The 27,910-nt window shown below is 56.5% G+C and overlaps 1 protein-coding gene across 2 annotated transcripts; it reads left to right on the plus strand.

Moving 5' to 3' along the window:
- Positions 1–200: 200 nt before the first annotated feature.
- On the plus strand, positions 201–27,731 carry L3MBTL1 (L3MBTL histone methyl-lysine binding protein 1). 2 transcript variants are annotated; one of them, XM_039563566.1, is made up of 23 exons: positions 201–258; positions 6,494–6,682; positions 6,909–7,071; positions 9,030–9,253; positions 9,947–10,091; positions 10,232–10,370; positions 11,014–11,137; positions 11,749–11,836; positions 13,914–14,005; positions 14,598–14,702; positions 15,468–15,603; positions 16,004–16,104; positions 17,149–17,300; positions 17,386–17,462; positions 17,833–17,918; positions 18,472–18,582; positions 18,832–18,946; positions 19,203–19,302; positions 20,208–20,405; positions 20,695–20,741; positions 21,446–21,603; positions 22,323–22,385; positions 23,304–27,731. In XM_039563566.1, exons 3-23 carry the CDS (start codon positions 6,936–6,938, stop codon positions 23,436–23,438), a joined length of 2,532 nt encoding a protein of 843 aa, XP_039419500.1. In that variant the 5' UTR covers positions 201–258; positions 6,494–6,682; positions 6,909–6,935; the 3' UTR covers positions 23,439–27,731. The 2 variants fall into 2 exon arrangements, with proteins under 2 accessions (XP_039419500.1, XP_039419501.1); XM_039563567.1 differs by having other exon boundaries at positions 16,013–16,104.
- The last annotated feature ends 179 nt before the right edge of the window (positions 27,732–27,910 follow it).

Here is a 27,910-nt window from a genome sequence, read left to right on the forward strand (position 1 = left end):
GGGGCTCCCGGCGTTGCCATGACGACGTTCCCCTTTCCCGCATCCCCCCGAAAAGCTGCGGCGGGGCTGAGCGAGGCCCTGCGGATGCGGCCCCGCGCGTTTCCACGGCGACGGCGCGGCTGAGCCGCCCCCTCCCCGCGCTCCCCGCGCACACTCGGACCGGCCCCGCGCCCCTCCCGCTCCGCGCCCCCCGCACCCCGGGCCGGGCCGGGCCGGGCAGCGCCGCCGGGGCTCGGAGCAGCGCCCGGCCGGGTGCAGGTAAGGAGCGCGGCCCGGGCCCGCCGCGTCCCCGCCCGGCATCGCCGCATCCCGGTGCCCGCACGGGCGAGGCCCCGGCCGGGCGAGCGGGGCCGGGCCCGGCGGTGGGCGGGGGGGAAAGCGCCGACATCCCCCGTGCCCGCGGCGGGGCCGCAGCCGCGATGGAGCCGCGATGGAGCCGCGATGGAGCCGCGCGGAGGGGCCGGGGCTGCCCCGCGGGGGCGGCGGGGCCGGGACACCGGGACACCGGGACACCGGGACACCGGGACACCGGGACACCGGGACACCGAGAGCGGCTCGCTGGCTCTGCCCAGGGCCGCCGCACCCGCGCGGTGCCCCGCGCATCACCGCGCCGATCGGCCGGGCCAGGCTCGGCTGCCGCCGGCGCTGCGAGCTGCGAGGCGCTGCCCAGCCCTGTCCTGTGCTTCCCTGGCTGCCCCGAGGGAGCTCTCCGGGACGCGCCGAGCTTGGGAGAGCCTTGCACGGTGGACGCTTGGCCGTGTTTCTTCAGGTGTTTCTCAAACACCGGGTGAGCAGGTGCCGTCCCGGAGCCTGCACTGACACCACTGCAGCCCTGGACAGGGCCCTGCAGCGTGGAGGGCTTTGGTCCAGCCCAGCAGTGCACAAACAGCCCAGGCTGTGGACAGGGTGTTCCACATGGTCCAGGACAGGTCCTGGATTTATTTCTTTACTAGTTAGAAAAGAAAATAAAACACTGCGCAGTTAGAAATATTTTGGGGTCAGGTATCCGTCCTTTTTAGTTGTTTCCATCTGTTTGTAAGTGTGGGGAAATACCCGAACTGTGCAGGTCTGGGTGGTGCAGCAGGGCTGGTGCTCTCAGGGGCAGTGGGAGGCAGGTGCTGGTCCCCGCTGTGCCCCTCAGAAGTGCCCAGGCTTCAGGCTGCCTGCTGGCCTCAGCATCCAGCTTGGATGGTGTCACCTTGACCCTTTGGGGTGGCACATGGGATCACTGGGAACTGTTCATTCTCCCCACTTGTGGGTCTGAGCAGATCCACGAGCCTAAAAGCTGGTCCTGGTGACAGTGACAGTCCTGGGGACAGCAGGTGACACCCAGCCTGAGTGTCTCTGCTTTGTCAGCTGTGTCTGAACCTAAAGCTGAAGCCGGCTTGCTGCTTTATTGCCCTTCTCCCTGTGATCTCCATTTTCACAGAATCTATTTGCTCTTTTGAAATGTGCAACATGAACAGCCTCTTACTGCACAGAAGGACATTTCATCTGGTTTTGAGATGTTGATAAATACCATGGCCCACTCCAAACCTCACCACGCTGCACAAGAACTCAGGAGCAGGACTTTGTGGCCCCTGGTTTGTTCCAGAGGAGGCTTTTGCTCCTGTCTTTGGAGCAGCAGTCAGATTTGGAAGGGAAGAAGTGTGTGATTGTCTTTCTCCACCAGGCCACCTGCCTGTGCCAAGGGTGTTCCTGAGTGCTCCTGTGTGTGTACAAAGCAAATATTTTCTACAGTGCCATTAGTCTCCTAAACACCTGCCCTGGGCAATGCCAGAAGACAGGGGAAGATCCCAGGGAGCAGCTCTCAGCCCAGCAGGTCTCTGTAGTGTTTTGGTGTGCCACTTGCAGTTTTAGCATGATCCCAGCTGGTGCTCTTTCTTAAAGGCTCAATTTTGCCACTGGAGGTAATTAAAAATCCATACCTCAGCTGATGGCAAGGATGGAGAAGTTCTCTCTTATGGCTGAGGAAATTCCTCAAAAAAATTATTTACAGAATCTCAGGCTGGGGGAGGCTGGAGGCACCTCTGGAGGTCACCTTGCCCAGCCCCCTGCTCCGTCAGGGCCACCCAGAGCCGGCTGCCCAGGATGTGTCCAGGTGGCTTTTGAGTCTCTCCAGGGGATGGAGACTCCACCACCTCCCCAGGCACCTGCACCAGTGCTCGCCACCCTCCCAGTGCAGAAGTGTGTCCTGAGCTCGGAGGGCCCCTCCTATGTGTCAGTCTGTGCCCGTGGCTCCTGGGGCTGTCCCTGGCCCCATCCCCTCTGCAGCCTCCCCCCGGGTATTTGTCCACAGGGAGGAGATGCCCTGAGCCTGCTCTGCTCCAGGCTGGGCAGTCGCAGCTCTCTCAGCCTCTCCTCATGGCAGAGATGCTGCAGTCCCTCCATCACCTTGATGGCCCTGTGCTGGACTGTCTCCAGTCTGTCCCTGTCTCCTGTACTGGGCAGCCCAGCTCTGGGCCCAGCACTCCAGGGCTGCCCTCACTGGGTGGAGCAGAGCGGAAGGATCCCCTCCCTCCGCCGGCTGTGACACAGCTCCCAGTGCAGCCCAGGACGCTGTTCTGCATTGCTGCAGGAGCACATTTCTGGCTCATGGGCATCCTGGTGTCCAGCAGGACCTTTCCTCCCAGCTGGGTGGCTCCCAGCATGTACCAGTGCAGGTTTTAGGAATATTTAAAATTCCGAGAAGCCACAAAGTGAATACGCATTAATATTGTTTGAATTAGATTACTTTAAGCCAATTTTGTGATGAACAGAAGCACCTCTTTCGAGCAGATCATGCTTCACAAAGCGCTGTCGGGGCTGTGCAGCAGCTCCATGCCGGGAGCTGCTTCTCTCCCTGCTCCTCTGTGGCCTGTTGCATGCAGCCTGGCCCTCCTCTTCCCAAGGAGCGGATCATTCCCCGGCTCTGCCGTGGCTTGGCGAGAGGGTGAGTGTGAGGGTGTGTGTGGGGCTGTGGCAGAGCTGGAGACTCGTGTGTACAGCAGCCCCAGAGATGCTCTGCAAGCCCCGGGGTCGCTGGTCCGGAACGCGGCTGTGCCAACACCCAGCGATCCCTGTTTGATGAGCTAAACCTCTGTGAGCAGCAGAGCCAGTGATCCTGGTTGCCTTAAAGTGTGTGGTTTGTGGCCAGTGTGCTTGGCCCGTGTGACTGTGTGTGCACAGCCGGTGTCCCCAGCTCTCTCGGGTGCTCAGACCGTGCTCTGCTGATGCCCTTCCCTGCCGGGACCCGGGCTCTGTGTTGGTGCTTTGTTTCCTGAACCTGAAGGTTTGTCTCTGACAGAGACACTGATCCTGCTGTCAGAACTGGCTGGAATGGGCTGGTGGGGTCTGGCTGCAGACAGACTCCATGTGCACAGCCCTACCCTGACACAGAGCACAGGATTCCAGGAGCAAAGCAGGAGGGAGCAGAGCGCTCCCAGATGGGAGCTGTCTGGAGAAATTCCACTTTGCAGCACGTTGTGGTGTTCTCTGGAGGGACCACACGTAAGTGTGTGTGGCCAGGGTTTCTTGGGGTGGTTTTTCTGCTTCCTGGCTTTTCTGGTCAGGGATCCTTTGCTGTCTCTCAGCAGAAGGCAGAAGTGAGGAGTGGGTGTGAGGAGTCCTTGTGGAATGGATGGGCAGCTGGCTGAGGAGTGGGGCTCACCTGCATCTTCTCTCAGATGTGGAGTTACACCCAATACCAGGAAAAATGGAGAGGTCAGGGCCTCACTGTTAAGGCCAAAACAGCTGCAGCTCCACTGTTGCTCTTGTAAAAGCTGGCTGGGGGGGGGTTTGAAGCCTGATTCTGGTTTGTCTGGGCGGGCAGAGCTTTATCAGATGTCACTGGGACATGTGTAGGCTAAAAGCTTTTTAAGACACCAGCTAAATTAAAAAAAAAAAAAAAAAAAATATAATTAAAGCTTTTGTTCAATGTCTGGGGCAATCAGCAGAACAAATCATAGAATATCCTGAACATAAGGATCCTGGTCCAACTCCTGGCCCTGCACAGACACCCCAACAACCCCACGCTGTGCCTGAGAGCATTGACCGAATGCTCCTGGAGCTCTGGCAGTCCCGGGGAGCCATTCAATGCCAGACCACCCTCTGGGGTTAAAACCTTTTCCTAACATCCAAGGAAAAGTGTTGGTTTGGGTTGCTAATTGTTGTGCTAATTCGCAGGTTTGCATCCTGGTAGGCTGGATAAAGATCAGGCTGGGTAAAGCCCAGGCTGGGTAAAGCCCTGTGCAGCCTGGTGTGATCCCAACCTGCTGGGAGCAGAAGGTTGAATTACAGACCTCCTGAGGTTCCTGAATTATCCTGTGATAATATGGGTCAGTCCAGGGCTTGCAGGAGACCCCCTGGAGGGACCTCTGGGGCAGTGGTACCTGCCTGGGCTCTGGCTCCAGGGGCTGAGGCCACCAGAGTTGTCTCAGGTGTGGGCATCCCCTCCATGACATCTTTTCTGCTCCCAGGGAGCAGGGTTATCCCGAGTGCCTTTCTCCTGCTGTGACAGTGGTGCCAGGCAGGTCAGAGCTGTGGCTGAGCCCCTTTTCCTCATGTAGCATTCCTGACCTGAGATACCTCACAGCAGGTTGGGCTTCCAGCAGGTTTTATACCGGGATTTTAAAAACTGTGAGCTGCAAACAACATCTCCAATCCTGATTCTCAGTCCTCCAGGTGGGGATGGAGCTCTGCAGCCCAGGCATTGTGTCATGCCCACACCTGTGGGGGTTATCCCAGGAACCCTGAGTTAAAAGTTGAACAGTGTGTGCTGTGGTTGATATGAGCAGGGTTGGTGGGAGGTGGTTGTCTGACACTGTGGAAGCCCCTGACAAGAGGTGGGAGAGCCCTGGGAGCCGCTGAGTTTCAGCTGTGGCAAGACTGTGCTTACAAGTTCACACCAACAGTGTTCTACTGCTCATGTGTGGCCTTGGAATAGTTTTTGGGCTTGGAATAGAATTTGTGTGCTCAAAAGGCAGGAGTTGGGGCGAGGAGTGAGAGAAAGGTTTCCACCAGCAAGACAGGAGTTGCTCTGGCCAGAGTTGCTGGGGAAAGCACTCACACTGCTGCTGAGGGACAGATGAGGGGAACAGGAGGGACAGTTTGTGGTAGAATGGTGGCATTGTTAAGGTTGTAGAGGACCTGTGAGATCAGTGAGTCCAACAGTAGGACAGGGCTGTGGGCTGGATGGGCTCCTCTGCCTCGTGGAGGGCTCCCGACCCTCTGAGCTGGGACGTGCCCTTGGCTGCAGTGAGGCCTTTCCCAGGAGGTTGCTGGCGGAGGGATTGTCTGGAGGTTAAGGCCTAAATCTCAGTTGTTTCGCTTTGGCAGTTTAAAGACCAGCACCACAGTCTATAATCCAAATTCATTCTGTTCACCCTGACCTCACAAGGCACAGGAGAACCAGTGTCGACAGCACCAGCCTAGCCCTGCAAGGATTTGGAGAGTGAACCACAATCACAGAATATCTCAAGCTGGAAGGGACCCATAAGGACCATCAAGTCCAGCTCCCTGCCCCTGGCACCTAAAATTAAACCTTAATGTTGGCTACTGCTGGGCATTTCCTGTGCAAATATTTGCTTTTGTGTTCACATCAGAGACTGTGAGAAACTTGGGTGGAGCATCACAAACCTGAGCACTGGATCTAGTTATTTCTCTTCCTTTCTGGGCATTTCCAGTCCCAAGTTCTGTTTCAATTTTAAAAACAGCCAACAGCTCCCACAAAATGAGGAGTTGTCCTTGAAATATTTGACCCAATGATGAATTAAGGATTGATTGGATTTAAGTGTCTAAAAAAGCAGACAGATTCCTTCTGGGTATTAGGAAGCACCGAAACAGGTTGGTTGCTAAATTCATTTTGGCTTTCACTTGGAGTCTGGTGTCGAATTAGTTTCTCAGTTCCTTCAGCTGTCCTGACACTTAACAGTGCTTTTATGCACCTGGAGAGCCTGAAGGGTGGGTGCTGTTTGCCAGTTGAGCATCAGGTGTTTCTGGTCACAAACCTGACAGAACTGGGAGAAGTAGCTCTTCCCCTCAATGTGATCACACCACCCCACTCTGTGCCCTCTGATGGTAGCACCTTTATCTGAATGTCTCAGGTTTTAAAATTCCAGACTTTGGCCTTGGTAGCCCAATTCTTAGTTAACCCTGCTTCACCGAAATGAGTATCCTGTTTTCCACGTGGATGTTTTCCCTTTCAAATTCAAATTGCATCAGAAGGGGCCAAGACATGACCATGGTCCTCTCTGTAGCCCTGCCTCCATCCCAGCAGCAAGTGCTTTGGAGAGGGTGCTGCTACAATGTGGAGCCCCTGGGCCCCTGGGTAGGGGTCTGGTCACAGCTAGTGAGGCCCAGGTGTGCCCTCAAGGCCCTGACACTTTGCTTTCTCCTTGAGATTCATGGCTAGAGAGGCTGAGCATCACCAGGCCCGTGAGAAACTCAGGTGGGGTACAGGGGACATCAAATTCCCCCCAGTAACTCCTGTCACTTGTGCAATTCTCTCTTGCAGCCACTTAGAAGAGAAGGGTGACACTCCAGCAGGAGAACTGGAAGGGGACCTGCAGGGAGCTCTGCCTGCTCCAGGGTGGGATTTGGCAGCCCTCAGTCCCAGTCTGTCGGAGCATTGTAGGCCCCCGTGGGAGCCAGGAGCAGCTTGTGGTGGACCTGGCGTGCTTGTACCATCTTATGGTGGTGCCAGGTGAGAAAAAACCCTCAGCATTTGCAGGCTCTGAGCTGGGACCTCACAACAAGGGCTTTCATGGGTCATGTTGATGCCAGCTGTGATGTTCGTGTGGGTTCAGTGGACCTTTAACGCGTCTTGCGGGGGTTTCTGCTGGGAGAGACCATCCTGTGCAGCCACTTCCTCGCTCCTTTGTTGTGTTTATGCTGGTACCCAACTTGATTTCTTCCCTGCTGCCTCGCAGGGCCTTGCTGTGTGCCCGGGCAAGGTGATGGACAGCAGGGGGGAGATGGAGGTGGTGAGGAGCACCAAGGGCAGTGCTGCTGGGGAGGTCAGTGTCCACGTGGTCACCACCGAGAGCACTGTGCAGAGCACCCACCTGCCCACCACTGCCTTCATCATACCAGGTATGTGGAGCAGTCCCCTCTAACTGCTGCCCCCCAGCCTTGATAGCCCACACTCCTTGTGTAGCTGGGCTGCCTCCCTTGGGAGGCAAAGCCAAGCTGCTGTTGCCATCTTAGAGGTTCTCTGTGGCTATCCCACATCACTTGGACTGTTTGTGGGTGATCAAAACTTCTTGATGCAGCTTTAAACTGAGGCCCTGATGCGAGGGGCCCTGAGCCAGGGCAGCGTAGTGTGCTGGGTGCCTGCTCTGCAGGGCTGTGGGCTCCTGGGCTGCTGTGTTATCATGGAAATCACAGAATAGCTCAAGCTGGAAGGGATCCATAGGGATCATCAAGTCCAAACCTCTGCTCCTGGTAAGACCACCTAAAATTAAACCATAGGGACTGAGTCTTGTCCAGACACTCCCTGAACCTGGTGCTGTGACCGCTTCCCTGGGGAGCACCATGAAGGTGCAGACAGTGATGGGGTCACCCCTCAGCCTTCTCTCCTCCCAGCTGAACAGGCCAAGTGGCCTCAGCCGCTCCTCCCAAGTCCTGCCCTCGGGATCTTTCACCATCCTGGTGCCCTGCTCTGGACACACTCCAGCCCTCAGATGTCCTTTGTGTGCTGAGGGGCCCAAACTGTCCCCAGGACTTGAGGTGAGGCTGCCCCAGTGCAGAGCAGAGCAGGACAGTCACCCCCCAATGTCCCCCTTGGGGCTGCCAGGGCACTGCTGGCTCCTGTTCCACTTGCCCTCAGCCCAAATCCCCCAAGCCCCTTCCCCAGGACAGCTCTCCAGTCTTGTCCCCCAGGTCATACAATTAATCAGGATTATCCTGTCCCAGGTGCAGAATCCAGGTCTTACTCCTGTTTCACACACACGGTGATTGGATTGCCTGGCTCTCTGGTCTATCCAGATCTCTGTGTAAGGCCTCTCTACCTTCAAGGGAGTCCACAGCTCCTCCTAATTTAGTGTCATTGATAAACTTACTTAATGGACAATCAATTCCTGCATCCAGATCATTTATGAAATATTCAGGAGCGTTGGCCCTAAACCCTGGGGAACCCCAGTGGCGATGGCCCCCAGCCTGATGTACGCCCAGTTCCTGTAAGCCTTTGAGCCCAACTGTAGGAGACCCATCACCCAGTTGTTCACCCAATGGACAATGGACTGGATGAGCTCTGGGCTGGATACTTTGTCCAGAAGGGTACTGTGAGAGGCAGTATCAAAGCTTTGCTAAAATCCTAGAAACCCTCATCTGTTGGCTTTGCTTGGTCAGCTCAGTGGGGTGACCTTTCCATAAAGGGAAATTCAGTTGGTTAAGCAGGACTTCCCCTTGTGAACCTGTGTTGGCTGTGTCCAACAACTGCATTGTCTCTCCAGTGTTTTCCAGTAACTCCCAGAATAACCTTCTCCATAATTTTACCAAGCCCTGTAGTGAGCCTGACAGGCCTGTAATTATCACGGTCATCCTTCTTACCCTTCTTGAAAACTGGGACAATTTTGAGTGCAGCTGACTGGTGTCTTTCAGGAGGTGTTTGAGCAAAGCATGGTTGTGTGTTAGGTGAGATCAGGGCTGTTCTCTAGAAGCAGATCTCCCAAATTTTCCTGCTCCTGTTCTCACTGCCCTAGGTTGCACAGTGTGTTGCTTTGAAATATAACTAAACTGGAAGTTGCAGTCCAGGAGCCTGCCAGCAAACTCCTGTCGCCTCAGGGCATCCTGGGCATGGAAACAGTCTGAGACCAGGCTGGAGTAGAAACCCTTGAATGTGGATAGTGTTGGAGCCACCCCCAGCACGAGCCATTACTAGCTGCAGATTTTTTGGGTCACTCTGCTTGCCTGTACTTTGGCCCACAGCAGAGCCCTCACCTGGGAGACCATGTCCTCTGGGATTCTGGGCTGCCCTCGAGCCTTGTTTGCATCAGTGAAGTGTTCTGTGTATGCCTCTGGTTGTTTGTCTCCTTTCTTCCCTTCTCAAGCAAACGCCGCTGCCATCAACCTTCCCACGAGCACCTTAGAAATCCAGCGATTCCCCCGGGAGCCCCAGAGAAGCACAGGGGCCGAGAGGCCAGAGAGGGGAGCAGGCAATGAGCCCATCACAGCTGCTGTCATTCCCCAGATCAGCGGGGTGCAGACCTGCAGCACAGTCCGTGTGCTGGAGTGGAAAGATGGGGTGGCAACTTTGCCTGGGAGTAACCTGCGGGTAAGTGTAGCCCTGGGCCACTGGGTTTGCCCCCTCTGCCACTCCCCACTGCTGTAAATCCCCCAGCCTGTGCCAGGCAGGGAGCACCAGGATGTGCTGTGGCCCCTGGCAGTACCTGCACTCCAGCTGGAGGATCCCTCAGCTGCTCCAGCTCTTCTCCTGCCCCGTCCCTAGGCTCTGCCATCCCATGAGCTTAGCACAGAGCTCACACGAGGTGCCTGGGTTAGGGAGGCACAGGGGTGCTACGTGCTGTGCAGGACAGGACATTTCCCTCCCAAACTGTGCTGTGGACTTGGCTCTGCCCAAGTTCCTGTCCTCACCCTGGAAGCAGCGGCCTTGTGCTCGGCAGGCAGCGGGTGCCTCAGGGGTACCCTCAGTGCATGACAGCTTGCAAAAAATGCACCCATTTCTCAGCTGCTGCTCAGCCTCAGGGCACTGCATCCTCCAGGCACCCACCTGCCAGCACCAGCTGGTGCTGGTGTCACCTGAGTGCCCGTGGTGTGCCCAGCACAGGCTGTGGGCAGGGCACCTTCACAGGGCCTGGGGTGCTGGGCTCACCTCTGTCCTCAGAAGAGCTGTCCTCTTGTCAGGCACACTGATGACCAAACCATGTCCCTCATTTTCAGGCCAAGCACCCAGTTACATTTCTGTCCTCCTTAACCCTTTTTTCTTGCTTTTTGTTCAATGACACAGTTCCGGATTAATGAGTACGGGACGCTGAAGGTGGTGAGTGCTGATAAGATGCCTCCTGTGGAAGCTGTAAAGGAGGGTCACGCAGAGAAAGATGGGGACTCAGAGGTGGCACCTCCCAGCAGAGACAATCCTACCGTGGCTCAGGGTAAGGGCACCGTGGTGGCACTTGTAGGGTGGGTACCACCATCTAGCAGATGCTGTCTGATGTCTCCATGGGCGAGGCAAATGCCTCCTGCATCTGCTGTCCTTCCTTGTGCCTCACTGCTGCTCCTCTCTGTGCCCCAGACGTGCCGGAGCAGCCCACGCTGCCGGCAGCAGAAGGCCTGTGCCACTGCGATACCTGCGGCCGCAGACACGTGTGGGACGGGGCCCGGGAAGGCCGGGGCTTCTGCAGCGAGCACTGCCACCAGCAGTTCAAAGAGAGGTAAAGGAGGGGGGGCCTGTGCCCTGCAGAGCCCTGTCCATCCCTCTGCCCTCCCTCCCCTGCTCCACGTGCTCCAGCAAGGGACGTGAGCGCGTCTGCCCCTGGCAGGTGCTGGGGGTCCCGCTTGTTCCTGGAGGCAGGGTGGGGGAAGGAAGAGTTCCCAAGGGAACAGCAGGAAGCGAGGGAGCCAGATTTTTTCCTGCCCAGTTTGTGGCCTCGTAAACATGGATCTGCTGGAGCAGGAGGTTGCTGCAGTGGGGGCTTCCAGGCTGAGCAGCAGTGGAAGGCCACGGGTCACGGAGGCATTTCCAGCCCTACTCCTGACCAGTGTGTGACTCCTGGGATTTGTTTTCCAGCATCTCTGGTGCAGCTTAGAGCCCTGCTACAAAATTAGATCCATTTTGATCCATCCCTGGATTCAGGTTTCTGACACCCAAGTGAGTCAGGGTGACTGTGGCCTGTCCTTGGCTCTAACTCTTGGCAGCTTGTGTGCATATATCCATCAGGAGGGGTGGGGACATGTGTGAGTAAGAAATGGAGGGACAGTGATTGTCCAGCAGCCCCTCCGTTACTGACACCCCAGGCAGTGTCACCGTGCTGCACTGCCTGCAGTGCTTGGCCCTCCCTCCCTCCCTCTGTGCAGGTCTGTCATCGTGGAAAACTCTGCCAGCAGCACCAATGCCACTGAAATCCTCAAGCCTGTGAAGAAACGAAAGAGGAAGGACTATCAGAGCCCCTCAGAGGAAGAATATGAATCTGAGCAAATGGTAGGACAAAGGCAGGGAGGGGGTGTGTGCAGCCAGTGTCCGGGGGGCTGGGGGCCAGCCCTGTGTGCACAGATCTCATCGTGCTGCTCAGGGCTGTGCCAGCTGTGGGTCAAAAGGGAAACGGCTTGGCCAAAGTGCCAAAAAGACTTGAATGTGTGGAGATGAAGGCTCCTAGAACTGGGCTGGTTGTTTGGCATGTGGAGCACCATGGCCTGGGCAGTGCCAGACTGTCCAGGCTGGGCTGTAGCTACTGAGCTCTCTCAGCTGCTCTCTTGAGTGTGGGCCACCGAAGTAAGGGTTGAAGTAGGGGAGTGTCTGTCTGTGTGCTGGGTGTCCTGGGGAAGGGAGAGACTTTGACAAGGCAAGGAAGCTCTGCTTGCCAGCCCTGACTGTAGCAAGTCCAGTCCAGGTGTCATTGCTGCAATCAGCACCGAGTCCCTGCAAGCTCCCATCATCAGATTCTCTGGCAGCCCATTTCTGGGCCAGGCATTGGTCAAACCATGGACCTTGTGGAGGTGCAGTATGGCCCTGGGCACCAGTGTGAGGGTACAACACCCAGCCAAAAACCTATGTGTGAACCTGGGTTCTGTTTTGTCTGCTCCCATGTCTAGGAGGAAAAGCAGGAAGAGAGGAAAAGCTCTGTGGAAGACTCTGCCATGAGCAATCTGGAGGCTGAGGCGTGGAACGGGAGCCAGCATGGTACGGAGGCGAGGCGGGTGGTGGGGTGAGCACTCCTGCTGGGGCTGGGGGGTCCCACTGCAGGGTTGGACCCTTTTGGTGCTCCTGCAGGGTCAAACACCCACTGCAATGCCCTGGCACGTGGTCCTGAAGGCTTGTGAGCTCCTCTGCTTGCTTGATCCTGCTCTCTCTGTCTCTTTCTGTTTCTCTCCTTTCCTCTCTTTCTCTCCATGGGAAGGGGTCACCCCTATGGACACGGCACTGGCCTGTGCTGGGCAGAGCTTCCTGTCCCTCCCCTCAGGAGCTCAGTTTGTTACTGGCTTGTGGACATTATGTTTGCTGCCAGGGACACAGTCCTGAGCAAGAACAGGACTGCACCACGTGTGGCTTTGCCCTCCCTTGGATGGGCTCGTGGGGAACTTCCCTCATGGCATCAGGAGCTCACAAGTTTGGGAGCTGCTCCTGTAGGTGCAGTGCCACTGAAGCCGTGTGATTTGGGGTTGTCTCATCCTGTGGGGATCTACTCCTGGACTGTATCAGAGATCTCAAAAGCAGAGCTGTCGACATGGAGGGAAAGGAGACAAGCTGAGGGATGCAGTGTTTGCTTGGTTGGTGTTTTCCCTGCAGTGTGAAGGAAAACTTTGGGAAACACTGAAAATAAACATTTATGGGAAACCTTTTGTCTTTGAGTACTGAAGGTCATACTCAAAATAATTTTAAAATTAAACTGTTCCAGCTTCCTACTCCTCTCCATAGCCAAGTGGAGGGACAGTGGCAGGGGCCAGGTGTCATTAACCCCTGATGTTACACTGAGTTAACCACGGTTCAAAAGGAATCTCAAATCTCATACCTGCCTCTCACCCTGAGCCCTGAGCATGTAACCTTCCCTGCTGCATACAAGTAAGCAGTGATGAGCTTTGTTATTTCAGCATTTTATTTTCTCTCATTTTAGAAGTACTTCAGCAAACAAAATACACACCTGGATGCCTCAGTGCAGCAGTCAGGGTATGCTCTGACTCTTGGTGTATTTGTCATTCCACAGAAGTGCAGAGCTTGTACTCACAGATTCCCCAGCCATGCCTGGCACTATTTCTATGTCCTAATGAATAATAAAGAGGTTTTTCATTCTGAAGTGTCAGCAAAGCAAGGTTAGTCACCTTTCTCCCTGAAGTTCAGCTTTAATTTCTTCCCTAAGTTTCTGGTTTTTTCCATCTCCTCTTCCCCTGAGGCAAAGGGAGGAAGGAGTTGGTCTGGTTTTCCCCTGCAATTGTGGCCTGCCCTACCTGAGGCTGTCTGCCATGGCTGACCTGTAGCTGTGAATTCCTCAGCACTGGAATAGGCACAGCACTCCTGGAGTCCCTTCAGCTGCTGCAAATTAGGGAGACAAAGAAGCTGAAGAGCAAGAGACTTGGGTTGTGTCTCACATGCCTTGGGCAAGGCCTTTGTGGCCTTCTCAAAGGCATGAATGGTCACCTCCCTGCCTATGAAGGGACGATGCTGTCTTGTCACATGGGCAAATACTTCTCTAGGGCATCAGAGCAGCGGTGCTGTGCCACAGCAGGCTCAGGTGGCTGTCTTGGAGCAGAGGATGGCAGAGCTGGGATGTCAGCCTGCTGCTGGTTTGAGTGCCTAGTAGCCCCTTGCAGCTGGGAATGATTCCCAGACCTCTGCATGGATCCTGCTGGCTGCCCCACATCCATCCTGTGTGGACATAGCAGATATTCTGGCTGGAGGAGGGTCTGGTTGCAGAGGTGTCCTGATGCTTTGCCCAGGATGGCTTGTCCCTCACACTCCTTGGAATCCCAGACTGGTTGGAAGGGACCTTAAAGCCCATCTGGTTCCTGCCATGAGCAGGGACACCTTCCACTATCCCAGGTGCCTTACTAGGACATGGCTCAGGACATTTGGGCCATGGGGGCTCCTGGCTCTGCCCCTCGTCGTGCAGCCAGCCAGGTTTGCTGGAGAAGGGGCTGTGGTAGGATGGTGCTGAGCTTTGCAGGGATGCAGGACCAGTGTGAGAGCGGGACGGCCCCGAGGCAGCGGGGCGGGGCTGCAGCGGCCCCTCAGCAGCGTTTGTGTGCGTTTGTGCTGCGCTCAGGTGCCAGTGAGGAGAAGAAAGAAGGCTGGTCTTGGGCGTCCTACTTGGAGGAGCAGAAAGCTGTCGCTGCCCCTTTAGATCTCTTCCAGGATGTGAGTTGGGATTTTCCTGTCTTTTTCCCTCTTTCATCTTCTCTTTTCTTTCCCTTTTTTTCCCACCCCTCCTCCTTCTCCTCTCTTCCTTGCTTCCCTGTTTTGCGGGACTCTGAGCAATAGCCAAGCTCCCGTTGTCACCTGGAGGTGACCAGGCAGCCTCCAGTTTTGATTTTCCCTGAGTCTCATTCCCCAGCAGGGTGTTGGCCCCCATCCCAAGCACCCCACCTTTGCCTAGGACACTGCTGTGACTCTGGCAGGGTGGTGGAGCCTTTCCAGCCCTTCTTGGAAGCCAGGTGGGCTCTCCTGAGGCTGTGCTGCAAACAAGTCAGGCCCATGCCCCACTCCCCCAGCTGCAGCTTCTACCCCAGGGACACTTTGCCCTGCCAATATCAAGAGATATAAATCCGTAAGGAGGTGGAACACTGTTTTCTTCTATGGGAAAAAAATTGAAATTTGGATGACAACATAACCTGTGGCCCACAGTCTCTTGGTCCCAGCAGCTCCCATTGCCTGGTGGTTGCTCCCCTGGCAGGTTCTAGACCCAACTCCCTGTGTTGGTTTTACATTGTAGTTTAATTTTTGTTTCCAGTACCAAGTAGCTTCCCAGCACAAGAACGGCTTTAAAGTGGGGATGAAGCTGGAGGGGATTGACCCGCAGCACCCATCTATGTACTTCATCCTGACAGTGGCTGAGGTAAGGAGCCTCCAGTGCCCATGTTTCTCGGTTCCTCCTGGCTCCTGGTCAGCCAGAGGCTCTGGGGCAGGGGAGGTGCTGCCAGCTGGCCCCTGGAGGAGACAGAGCCTGTCACTGCAGGAGATGAGCTGCTGCTCCAGCACCTCAGGCAAACAAGCAGGGAGCTCCCTGCCAGCTCAGAGGGCCAGGGCACAGCACTGTGCAGCTGTGTTGGTCTCTCCATCACCCTGACACAGCACGGGGGAGGGGTTGTGGTGATGGCAACAGCTTTTGTCCCTAAGACAGGTCTGAGCCTTTGAGATGGAGGGTGTGGAGGCATCCCACTGCTCTTCCTTGTGTCCATGCAGACCCACTTTCCACTCAGCCGCGTGGCAGCCGAACCAGCCTTGCCTCGCAGAGCTCCCCAGGCAGCCAGTGTGGCATTTAGCCAAATCCCTGCACCAGCAACTTCCTAGGGTACAGCAAGTGGAGTCTTTGCACTTGCTGGATCCAGCAAGATGCCCCACCATGGCATTTAATGCACCAGCCTGAACATCCGTTCTTTGGGCTGGCTTGTGGTGGCTTTGCACTGACCTTGTTCCGTGCTGGACACCCTTTGGGACTGGTTTGTGCCTCCCAGTTTGGGCACTGGCCTGTGATTGACTCCTGGCTTCCCAAAGTGACCCATGCTGAGCTGGTGTGTGGGAGGGGAGGGGGTTTGATGCTCAGCCAGGGACAGCAGCAGGTCTCCATGGCCCTTTCCTTCTCCTCCCTCCCTGCTGGCAGGTGTGTGGTTACCGGATGCGCCTCCACTTCGATGGCTACTCCGAGTGCCATGACTTCTGGCTGAACGCCGACTCCCCTGACATCCACCCTGCTGGCTGGTTTGAGGAGACAGGGCACAAACTCCAGCCCCCCAAAGGTAAGGAGTTAACTCAGGTGGTGGGTCCTGCCGAAGGAGAGGGATGAAGAGTGGGCCAGATGTAGAGCTTGAGGTGGGGACAGGGTGGCTCCATGGGGCCAGGGAGGGATGCTGCTGTACTGGGGTTGTTCCACAGGACAACATTCCACGTACCCATCTCTGCTTGCTCACATTTTGGGGCTGTTGCTCTGGATTTCCACTCCACTGCTCGTGTTTCCTAACACGCTTTCAAAACCATCCATCAGACCTCAGCCACAGGCTTTGGGCATCCCAGGGCTGCCACAGATCCCATCTGCCCACAGCAGGACATGCTGGCAGGGTGACAGTGTGTCAGGGATGGCCAGGCTCACCCTCACATCCTCCTGGCTCTGAACTCACTGCTCTCATTTCTCTTCCTGAGGGGTTGTAGGTTATAAGGAAGAAGAATTCAGCTGGACAAACTACCTGAAGTTAACAAAGGCTCAGGCAGCTCCTAAGCACCTCTTCATGGTCCGAAACACTGTGAGTAGCAGCATCTCCTTCCTGCCAGAGCCTACAGGTTCAGGTGTGACTTGTCCCCTCCAGCTGAGCAAAATGCTTCCACCAGCACTGGGCTTCGCTTTGTCCACTCCACACCCCTCAAGCCCACAGTGCTCAAGAGCCAGGAACATGTGGCACACTTTGCTGCTCAGGATCTGTAGTTTGAGTTTGGACACTCATTTGATATGCCCAGAATTGGTGCTGGTCTGATTCTGTTTCATCCAGGCGGATCTCTTGGACAATTAAATTTGTTACAGAAGTACTGGTGAGGAGAAATAACCACTACTCTCAACAATTATTTGGCTAAAAACACATCACTTAATGTTTCATAAGTATAATTCCTTTGTCTCTGTTTTGTGCCTTCATTGTTTCTGTGTCTGCCTATTTTTTTCACGTGGAAGCTTGGGTAAGGAAAGTGGGAATGTAGGAAAGTGAAAAATGCTGATCATTCCTTTGTCAGCTGCAGAGGAATCTCTAACTACTGGCAAATCAGCCTCTCCAAGTTATTTATTGTGTCTAACCCCTGCTGTTCTTTGCTGCAACAAGCCCACCAGTGTGTGTGATGCAGTGTTTTGCACAGATTCTGGATCCAAGAAATAAAGGCAAGGAAGGGAGAAGGGCCCCACCCCAGCTCCTCCTGCCATGCCTGAGGCATTGGTCGCTGCTGACACCAGAAGATTGTGACCACAAACAAGTGTTTTGGGACAAAAGCAGAACTAGTGTCAGTTGGAGGGTTTTTTTCTCTTGGAATTTACTGCTTTTAGAAGATCCTGAGGGTCTGAAGATCACTTTTCCTCTTTTTTTGTGTGACCAAGCTGAGTTTCTTACCCCCTTCCTCTTTCCTTGCATGCACAGCAGCACACTGCCCTTCTGAGAGCCTGGCTGGTCCCAGGCCTGCCTGGAGGTTGGAGAGGGTCTGGTTTGGGGAGGGTTTGGGCAGGTGTTTCCTTGCAGCAGGCAAGGGAAGTGGTGAGGAAGGAGCTGGGGCTGCAGCTCTGAAAAAGCCCTGCCCCTCTCTCCTGCCAGCACGAGGCTTCCCCAGGCTTCAAGGTGGGCATGAAGCTCGAAGCCGTGGACCGCATGAACCCCTCCCTGATCTGTGTTGCCACAGTGACTGACGTGGTGGACAATCGCTTTCTGGTGCACTTTGACAACTGGGATGATACTTATGACTACTGGTAAGTGCACAGAGGCTCCTGGGCGGCCAGTGGTGGGGAGACACCCGCAGAGGGCCCTGTGTAAGAGCTTGGGTATGTTTTCTAGGTGTGACCCCAGCAGTCCATACATCCACCCAGTTGGATGGTGTCATGAGCACGGCAAACCCCTCACACCTCCTCAAGGTGAGTCAGTGGTCAGTCAGGTGCAGCCTGGGAGTGCATCCCCTTGGGAACAGGCTTCCCAGGGTGGAGTGGGGGTTCTGGGGACACAAACCTCCTGCCAGGGCTCCTGTACACATGTTCAAGTGCAGCATGGTGCTTGTATTGGGCCAAGTCTCCACTCGGAGATGCTGTCTGTGCACACCTGGCTGTTTCTGCTTCCTTGTACTGTGGCTTTCATGGTCTGTGAGAAAATAACAGCACTTCTTGGTGTCTCTCAGGTTCCCATGTGCCTGGCACAGACTTGGTTGGCCCTTAAAGGCAGTGTGGCATTCTGGGGTACTTTCTGACTTCCTGCAGGCATGTCTCACCTTCTGCATCTTCCCCCTTCCAGATTATCCTGATCCCGACAACTTCACCTGGGAAAAGTACTTGAAAGAAACTGGAGCATCTGCTGTCCCTGCTTGGGCCTTTAAAGTGGTGAGTGTCACATCATCTGCTCTACCCCACCTGGGCAGGAATTTGGGTTTTCTTCATTGTCAGGTCTTTGCTTTTGTGACAAGTCCAGTGATGTTCCATATTCTCCTGCCACAGGCCTGGGCTTTGGATCTACACTCAGGGTTCGGAAGTCAGGGCTATCCTGGGCAAATAGTTCAAAACTGGCAAAAAGGAGGAGTATGACCATCCCCTCAGCTAGACAGGAGCTGAGTGATGGGAAATAATTTAGGTTTGCTTGATTAGTTTTTGTCTCCAGCTGCACCAGCAGCAGCTGTGTCCAGCCAAGGGTGGCTGCAATATGGATCCCCAAAATGTGTCTCTTGGAGACCTTCCCTGGGGCACATCTTGTTAAAGACAGCTCAAATGCAGGGAGCCGGTTCCTGCTCTCTCCTGTTGGCACTGTGAGCTGGGATGGCTCTTCCCTGGCCAGGCCAGGGCTGGGAGCTGGGCTCGAGGAGGACACAGTGCTGAGAAAGCCGCCGAGGGGACGGGAGCCTGAAGCAGGGCCCTGCTCCCTCTGACTGGGCTCTTGCAGCGCCCACCCCACGGCTTCCTGGTCAACATGAAGCTGGAGGCAGTGGACAGGAGGACTCCTTCCTTCATCCGAGTGGCCAGTGTGGAGGATGTGGAAGATCACAGGATAAAGGTGGGTGCTGGAGCATGAGTGTCCAGGCACTGTGCTGGCTTGCTCCTGCCCTTCCCAGCTCGCTGGGAGTGCTCTGTGGAAGCACAGTGTGCAGAGGTGGGCAGGTGCCACTGCCCAGCTCCAGGAGTGGAGAGCCTTGTGCTGCACTTCAGCTCTACCCTGCTGCTTGCTCTCAACTCAGAGGGCTCCAGAGCTCCTCGGAGAGGTGTCCTGGGATTTGAAAGGTGACCTCTCTGCTTGCTTCCCCAGATCCATTTTGATGGCTGGAGCCACGTGTATGATTTCTGGATTGATGCAGATCATCCAGACATCCATCCCATGGGCTGGTGCTCAAAAACTGGACACCCGCTGCAGCCTCCTCTGAGTAAGTGCTGCACCTGTGTCAGCTCCTCCTCGCAGGGCACGATCATGCCAGACCCCACTGTCACTGCCACCTGCCCATGCACAGAAATGGGAGGGCAGGTTCTGGCTGAGGATGGGCAGGGAGGAAAAGCCATTCCATGGATTTGTCAGTTGGAAAAGTGCTTCCTGTTTGGTGCAGGCAGGGAGCCCAGAGCCCTGGCTCTGCCCAGGCTTGCAGCCGTGACAGCCTTTCTCCTGTTCCTCTCCTCCGGCTGTAGGGCCAAAGGAACCAGCCTCCTCTGGCCATGGGGGCTGCCCAAGCCTGGGCTGCAAGAGCATCCCTCACTCCAAGAGCTCCAAGTACAGCTTTCACCACAGGTGAGCTCCCCAGCACAGCCCAGAGGGACACAGCTTCTTCCCTGCTGGGCCAGGCCAGCTCTTCCTCTGCTCCTCCTCACCTGCCACCCCCACCAGCATCCAGCCCTTCCCTGCACTCACCCCACGCCTGGCTCTGTCCCCTGTTCCTCCAGGCTGGGCCCCGGGGTGGCACCAGGACCCCAGATGGAGTAACCCCTGTGAGCCCCTCCTGTGCCTGAAGGTGCCCTGTGTGTCCACCTACCCATGGGCACCTGTGGGCTACAGAGAGGACGGTGTGGATGCTGTTCACTGACACCAGCTGTGAGGACACTGTTCCCCCCACCCCTCATGGGTGCCTTTCCCTGTCAGGCTTTGAGCTGGGAAGTCCCAAGAAGGAGCAGTGCACGGTTCCAGCTCAGGCAGTCACTTGAGGGACCTTTTCCAGGGGAAACCAGGCTGGGTCTAGTGCCAACCCCAGCCCTAGGCTGGTGTCAGGAGGAGCCAGTATGGTGGAGTAGCCATGAGGATGGGGAGGGCAGGTCTGCCTCCCAGGGGTTTCTCTGCTGGCCACGCTCCTGGCACTCACGTCCTGCTCGCTCTGAGGCTGGTCTGGATGCCTGTGGAGGCAAGGGGGGCAAGATGGAGACTCTGTGAGCCCCAATGAGCTGCTCGATCAGCACGCTGGTGCCTTGCCCAGGGTTGCAGGGATGGCAGATGGCCAAGGTCTGTACCTGGAGGGACTGGCTGTGCCCTGCCCCTGCCCCCAGCGGCCCCGCCCCGGGAATTTGGTCAGCGCATCTTTCCTCTGCCTTCCATGGCCAGGGCTCTGGCTGCCCGTGCTCGGGGGCAGAAGGGTGGCCCTGCTGGCTTGTCCCCCAATGCTGCTCCAAGCTGGGCCCAACGCTTGTGTCCCCTCTGTTCTCTAGGAAGTGCCCCACACCGGGCTGCGATGGGTCAGGCCACGTGACGGGGAGGTTCACAGCCCATTACTGCCTCTCAGGGTGCCCGCTGGCAGAGAAGAACCAGGGCAGGCTGAAGGCTGACTTGTCCGACACCGAGGCCTCGACTCGCAAGAGGAGCCCGATGGGTTTCCCTCAGCGAAAGAAATCTCGGCACCACGGGAGGTAGGGGCACGGCCGGCGAGCCCCGGGCGGGGAGGGGCCCTGTGCCGCCACTGCCCGCCCTGGCAGGGGTGAGCGGGCCACAGAGGCTCCTTGGCCTCGGTCCTGCTGCCTCTGCCGGGCACCTCTCTCGCTTTTTCTTCCCACGGTTTCTGGCTTTGGCTGTCAACCCTTTGGGTCAGGGTCCAAGAGGTCCCTGCTCCCACTGCCGAGGCGTTGCTCTGGGCGCTGGGGAGGAGGGCCCTTGGGCCAGTCGCAGCCCAGCTGGACATCAGTCTTCCTGTCTCTTTAGAGGGAGACCTCCAAAGTACCGGAAGATCCAGCAGGAAGACTTCCAGAGTAAGTGCCATCCTCTGCCACGGTGTCATTGCAGGGCAAGGCCAGAGGAGCTGGGGTGGGTGGGCGTGCTGGGGGCAGGTCTCCCTTGGCTCACACAGGTGTGCCCCAGTGGTTTGTGGTCAGCTGCCAGAGCTGACCATCGATAAAGGACCTCCCTGCCCTGTGCCAGGGCTCACAAAGCTCCCTCGGTTTGGCTCCAGGGTTATGGCTGGGAATCTTCGAGTGCTTTAGGGCATGGAATTAGGATCCTCTCTATGGCAGTGTATTTTCTGTGGTGCTTTGTCCTCTTCAGACAGGGATAGTGGGAAGCTGTGCCCCAAAATTTCAGTGTGGCTGTGAAGTGCCACATTATTGCTGCCACACAGAAACTGATGCTGGACAGTTGGCTTGGCATTTAGTTCTGATGCCTGACAGAAGCAGATGCCTGATGTGTATTCATTCCATCCAGCACCCTTTTCACCACGGGCTGTTCTGCCACCTACCCCAGCGCTGGGGGTGATTAGAAAACAAATGATTGAAGGTCATGAGAACAAGGCAAAGCCTAGCTTGTCTCAGCTTCTTTCCCCAGCATCCCCAATCCCACCAAACTGAACACTTGGATACACTGACACCCTGTTGATTCAAGGGACAGCCACCAGCTCTTGATAGCTGGATGGGATGTTCTCGTCCTTGACCTCATATCACGTGTTGTGCTTTATCCCCAGCTATTTCTTCAGACAATATGCACCAGTCGCTCTTCATGTCCGCCCTGTCCGCCCACCCCGACCGCTCCCTGTCCCTGTGCTGGGAGCAGCACTGCAAGCTGCTGCCGGGGGTGGCTGGCATCACAGCAGCCACGGTGGCCAAGTGGACCATTGATGAGGTGAGGTGCTTTGGAAGGCTCCATGCTGGTCCCTGATGTGCTGGCGTGGCTGGGAGTGCCCTGCCTGGCTGTGCAGCACCATGGCACATGCACCAAGCACTTCAGTGGCCACGTCGCTGGGCTAGCGAGGAGAGGTCTGCTGGACACATTGTCACCTTTGTTCACTTTCTTGGGCAGTCATGGTGACCCCTGTTAATGCCTGAGTGGGTGGAAGAGCTCTGGCACCAGCCCCAGCAGCCCCTGCCTGCTCTTGGGCACTGGCACAGCTGCCCAGGGCACAGGTGGAGTCACCATGCCTGCAAGTGTTCAAAAGCTGTGTGGATGTGGCACCTGGGGGCATGGCTTAGTGGTGGCCTTGGCAGTGCTGGTCAGTGGATGGCCTTGATGATCTCAGAGGGCTCTGCCAGCCTTAATGATCCCCTGATGTCCCCATTACCCCCGTGGGTGCCCCTCTCCTGCCCCGGCCCTCGGTGGTAATCCTCTCGCTGTGCTGGAGACACTTGGTGGGGATGGAGCTGCTGAAGCCTTTGCTGGGGGAGGCCAGTGCCTGTGCCCGGGGCCAGGGGTGGGCTCTGGCATGGGAGGGCAAACCAACTGCAGCCTGTGCCCCAAGAGCCCTGTGGCACCTTGCAGGGCTCAAAATGTGAGGGTGTGGGCTCAGGGGGGTCTCCAGTCAGAAACATTGCTCTGTCTTGGCATTTCTCTGTGTTTCTTCCAAGGTGTTTAGCTTTGTTCAGACTCTGACGGGTTGCGAGGACCAAGCCAAGCTCTTCAAGGATGAGGTGAGAAGGGCTGGTGGATGAGAGCAGGTGGCCAAGGACAGCTGTTTGCCAGTGGGGCCAGGAGGAATTGGCCAGTGGCCTTCCTGCAGTGGCTTGCTGCTGGATGCTGGGGGCACATCCAGCACCTGGCAGTGGTCCCGCCCTGCAGCCCCACTGCATGGGAGTGTGCAGCCACCTGGCTGTGCCCATGCAGGGCAGGAGGGGAGCTGCGGACCCCCAGGGAGCTGTGCTGCCCTATTCTCCCAGCATGGGGGATGGAGGGTCCCTCTGAGGGGATGCAGATGGGGGCAGGAGGAGGATGGTGCTGCAGCCTTAAGAGCACCATCGCCTCCTGAGGGAAGCTGCTTCCTCCTCACCCTTTTGTCCTTCCCCCTCTGCCCCTCTCAGTAGCACAGCAGTCGGGTGGCACTGCTGCCTGCCAGGGTCGGCGGTTTTGGACCCTCTGTGGGCAGACGTGTGGGGGTGGCTCTGACACCCGGGGCTGATCCTGGGCACACTGGGTACACCACTGTCACAGCCTGTCCAGGAAGAGCCCCTGTGCTTTAAGGGTGCTCGGGCAGGCAAAGCTGAACCAGGGCAGTATCCACAGGTGCTGGTCCCTGGAGCAGGAAATGCCCAGAGCAGGTTGTGGTGGCTCTGTGCTGTGCCCATGAGGCTCCAGCACAGAATCTCAACCTGGCTGCAGTGTGAGCTCCTGGGATGGCCCCTGGAAGGGCCTTTCCCCCTCTGCCCTGTTCCTGGGCTTGTGAGCTGCCAGCTGGGGTTTCCCCAGGGCAGTGTGGGAGTGCTGTGGGTGGCCCCTGCCCTGCTCTCTGGGGTCGCCTGTGGCTCCTGCCCAGGTCGTGCTGGTGCTGGCTGTTCCCAGGAGTCCCAGCCCGGGTTTGCAGTGAGTGCCTTTGTCCCTGCTCTCCTCCCCAGATGATCGATGGCGAGGCGTTCCTCTTGCTGACGCAGGCTGACATCGTCAAGATTATGAGTGTCAAGCTGGGCCCGGCACTCAAGATCTACAATGCCATCCTCATGTTCAAGAACGCTGATGACACCTTAAAGTGACTTTTCTTGGCCCAGCTGGGACCCTCCCTCAGCACTGGTGCTGCGAAACTGTCTGATCAGGACAGAGACTCCCCCAAACGACCGCAGCTTGTCACGTCCTGCTCGTGTCCTCCTGGATGCCACCTCTCCACTCTCCCACCAGTCCATCTCCCATCCTCTTCCTTCCACGCTGTCCTTCTGCAGCGCTGGCTGCAGGCTGACCCCAGGCCTCGGGGGCGGTTGCAGGGAAGGAGGTGGACGTGGCACTGGCCCGTCTTAGCGCCGCAGCTGCCCCCACATCCTGCTGTGCCTGCACCGGGCCGGACGTGCTGAGGGCTGGCGGAGCCCTGTGGAGGGTGTAACAGCGGGGGCTGACAGCACTGCTCCAGCCAGCCAGGCAGGGGAAGGGACTGACTGCCTGCATCCATGCTCACACCCTCTTAAAGGCTGCTCTTGCCTTTGCTCAGCAGCTGAGAGAGATTTGGGGTTTTTCCCTCAGTGTGATCCTCTGGGGGTACTTGTGCGAACACCATTTCCAAGGGACGTTCTTGAGGAGCTTCTGCTCATTTTGCCTTTTTCTCTGAATTCTTTTGGCTTTCCCTTTTTAAGGCCAGTTGATGACTGCTTTGCCCCTGTGCCACACTGCAAACCAGTGGCCACCTCTTGCCCCTTCAGGGAGCAGCTATCCTGGCTGCTGCTCTGCCCACGACCAGCGCCTGTGCTTTATTCCTCTTTCCTGAATGCAGCAGCCCCAGGGCCTTGCTGGGCCAGGGCTGGCTGGGTGCAGAACAGGCTCCATTTCTTGCACTTCAGACTGTTTTGTCCAGCACTTCTCTGGGAGAAAGGATGCTTGGATAGCTTGTTCCCCTTGCACCTATTAAAGAATCCTCTACAAAGGAAGTCAGGCCCTCTTTGGTCCTTGTATTAGGAGCAAGGCCCTCTCTAGAGTGGAGACAGCTGCCAAGGACAAGAAGCATCCATTGCTCCAATAGGCAGATCCACAGTCACTTCTGAAGGCATTCCTGAGTTGGCTGAGCTGATTCTGCCAAGCTGCCTTCTCCCCACTTTCTGCCCTCACAAGGCACCCAGGTTTTGCTGTCTGAAGAGATCTTCCGCTGTCCCTGGATCCCTTACCTGCAGAGCTAAAAGAAAGCCAGCACTTACCTGGTTTGTTTCTGTCCTTTTCAGAACATAGCACCTTTCCAACAGGGCCACAGGCACTTTGGGAATGCTTATGTAACACTGTCCCTTGTAATTGAGGAGGGGACAAAGGGCTGCAGAGCCAGAAAAGCCAACATGCCTGGGGGTCCTGGCAGAATCCCAGCAGCTTCTGATAGGCCCCTGTACCTCCTGGCAGTGCCCACACTGCTCTCTGTGGTCCGTCACCCTGGCATGCCTGATGTGGGAGCTGTTGGAGCAGGGAGTGGCCGTGCAGTGCTGGAGGATGGCCACCTGCCCAGGGGCCCAGTCCCAGGTGCTCTTCCTTTCCCATTCCCAGCAATGACACACCAGTAACAAAACGATTTCCCCCGTTTCCCAGTGCCCAAAGACAGGGATGCAGAGATGTGTGCAAGTGCACCAGCAATGTGTCCTGGAGCAGCGCTGCCTTGGGAGCCGCTGTCACATCTGGGTCAACCTGTTCGAGGCTTCCCATGGAAATGTAGCATTTTGACTCTTTGTTATTGAATATTTGGGGTCACGTTTGACCTGCTCTTGAAATGTCTGCTGCTTGCTCTTCATGCAGGACTTGCAACTTGTCCATGTCTTTGTTTTGTCATTGCTTGGGTTTGATTTAGGCAGCTTTCCCTCTCCTTTCCTTTTTTATGTCCTTGAATCTCTTCAAGCACTGCAGTGTGGCCAGCTGTGGAGAGAGGGAGTGAGAAGGAACAGCTGTGTCCCTGGGTCCCAGAGTCACTCCCAAGCCACCCTTGATCTGCAGGAAATGGTGTGCACTTCGGTCTCTTCAGCTGATGCAGTGTCTTTCTGGGCCACTGTGCTGGCGTAGAAGAGGAGGAGCCCTGGGACCTTCAACCCAGGCTGTGAATGGTGCTGAGACCTTTCCAGGTGTGATCTGGAATGAAAAGGCTCCCTCACACTGGACACAGCCCTTGAGCTTGCAAGGACCCATCTTAGGAAAGCATCCTGTTCTCATCTGCTGAATTCCCACATGTGAAGTCGTTACTCCTGTTGGGGAAGGGACTGAGCGCTGTCCCAGGGTGCTGGGAGAGGAGCTGCTACCCAGGCATCAGATCTGAAACTACTGTGAAGGAGGGAGAGCCTTGTGTCTCACAGGGCTGCCTGGGAGAGCACAGGTGGTGAGGAGCTCAGAAGATCCCACTGAAGGGGAAGAGGAGCCACGAGCCAAGCCCTGGCTGCCCCCCAGGGCTGGGTACAGCCAGCACCACCAGCTCTTGCTCTGCTGTCAGGTGCAACCCAGCCGTGCTCTGCCTGGGCACCAGGCACACAGGCACAGGTGCATCCCCACACTGCCAGCCACGGCACCGCCTGCCCTGGGCTCTCCTCACCTTCTTAGAGAGCAGACACGACCTGGACAGGACTGCCAGGGTGCTGCCCCTTGCCTGGGCAGTCTGGCTGCAGAGCTGGAGCCCAGGTGCCCACTGGGTCTGAGCTCTGTGCCGGGAGCAGCTGTCAGGAACACCAGTCCTACTGGAAGGGTGATGGGAGATGGGAGCTCTGTGTCACACACCTGCTGAACTGAGCATCACTTCCTCAGCCTCTTGGGCTGATGGACCTGTTGGGGTACAAAGCTGCTGGATTTGTCTGGGTGAGGGAGTTACAGGGTTTGTAGGTGGTCAAGGGCTATTTACTGTTAAAACTTATAACCTTCTGTGTCCTTTAAAACCAAACCCAAAGCATCGTGTACGTGTGGATGGGTGATGGTGGGAGTACCATGACACCATTCCCCTGATGTTGGTGTGTTTTAGGGTGGGGTCTCTGGGGCTGTGGAGGTGGCAGACGCCCATCCCAGGGTCACGGGTGATGTGTCCTCCGTGAGCAGTTGTCCCTGGTCCCAGCAGGAAGGCCAAGAGAAGGAGGGGTTGCTGCACTCCTGGCCTTGGCAGGTCCTCCATCCCCACAGAACACTGAGTGGGAGTCCCCCCTCAGGGACCATCAAGGACAGTTTTGACCAAGGCAGAGGCACCAAAGTTTTCTGTGCTTCCCCTGTTGCCTGACCAGATTCCTCCAAGGGAAGTTCACTGCCATGTCACTAAGAAGCCAGAGAGGACTGTGGGGCTGGGGCTGGCCCACAGATTCCCCGCTGGGGCCTTTCTGAGAGATGTGACATCAGCCACAATTTCTAAGTCAATGAAGAATTCTTCAAGTCAAATGTTCTTTTGAGTGGAGGTCCCCAAGTGTCTGTTTCTGCCGCTCCTGCCCTGCAGCTGGTGTTGGCAGGGCTTAGCTGGAGCCGTGGGAGAAGTCCCACTATGTGCTCCAGCCTCAGATATGGGGTGTCTTCTGGGCGGGCTGGTCTGCGGCTGACTCTGGGTGCATGGGAGCAGTTGGAGCCTCCTGGGAAAGTGTTTCCTCCTCCTCGTGGAAATGGGCAGCACTGGGACAGTGCGATCCAAGGTCTCTGTTTCCATCAGAGCAGCCAGCCTGGAGCTCAGCGGGGAGGGCAGCCATGCCTGCCCCACCAGAGCACAGCCACCTTCCCTCGCCTCCCTGCACTGCTTTCCATGGCGATCACAAGAACTTTGAGAAGGGAAAAGCACCCTCTAAATGGCCTGGGAGCGCTGGGGGCTTGGGGCAGCTGCTGCCCGCAGGGGCACATCTGGGCCCGTGGGTGCAATGAGAGTGCTGGAGAAGGGAGCTGGGGGAGGGGTGTGACTTGGCCGCTCGGGTTCCTCACTCCTCATCCTCCAGGAGAGCTCGGTGCAGACAGGGAAGGACAGGAGGGCTGCAGCTCGGCTCCCTTCCTCCAGCCCAGCCCTTCCCTCTGGGGCCTGAGGCTCGCTAATCCTTGGAGGGGGGAATGGGGACCATATTATGGAGGGAGTGTGATTATGATAACAAAAGCTTTTTTGCACTTTCATTCATTTTGCACTCTTTCTTAATTTCTTTTTTTCTGTGTTTTTGATATCAGCGCCTCCTCTCTGTGTTTTCATAATGAAAATCCTTCTGTTGTAACCAGTGCAGCTATTCTGGAACTGTGTGTCCTGAACGTACAGAGGTTTAAAGGCTCTATATATATAAATTTATAGTGGTACAAAAGTAAATTTATATATATAGATGATGGTGTGATGTGTTTTGTCAGTGTTTTAAAATAATAAACGAATGTGAGCAACAGAAGCCTGTGAAGCAGGAGTGGTCACTGCACTGTGTGAGTGGTCACTGCAGGGCTGGAGCGGTCACTGTGCTGCAGGGCAGTGGGAGCAATCACTGTGCAGGTAGCAGGAGCAGCCACTGCATGGTGGGAGAGGTCAGTGCAGTGGTCACTGCGTGGGAGCAGTCACTGTGTGGCCAGCATG

This window comes from Corvus cornix, chromosome 20 (assembly GCF_000738735.6).
Source record: "Corvus cornix cornix isolate S_Up_H32 chromosome 20, ASM73873v5, whole genome shotgun sequence".
Taxonomy (NCBI): Eukaryota; Metazoa; Chordata; class Aves; order Passeriformes; family Corvidae; genus Corvus; species Corvus cornix.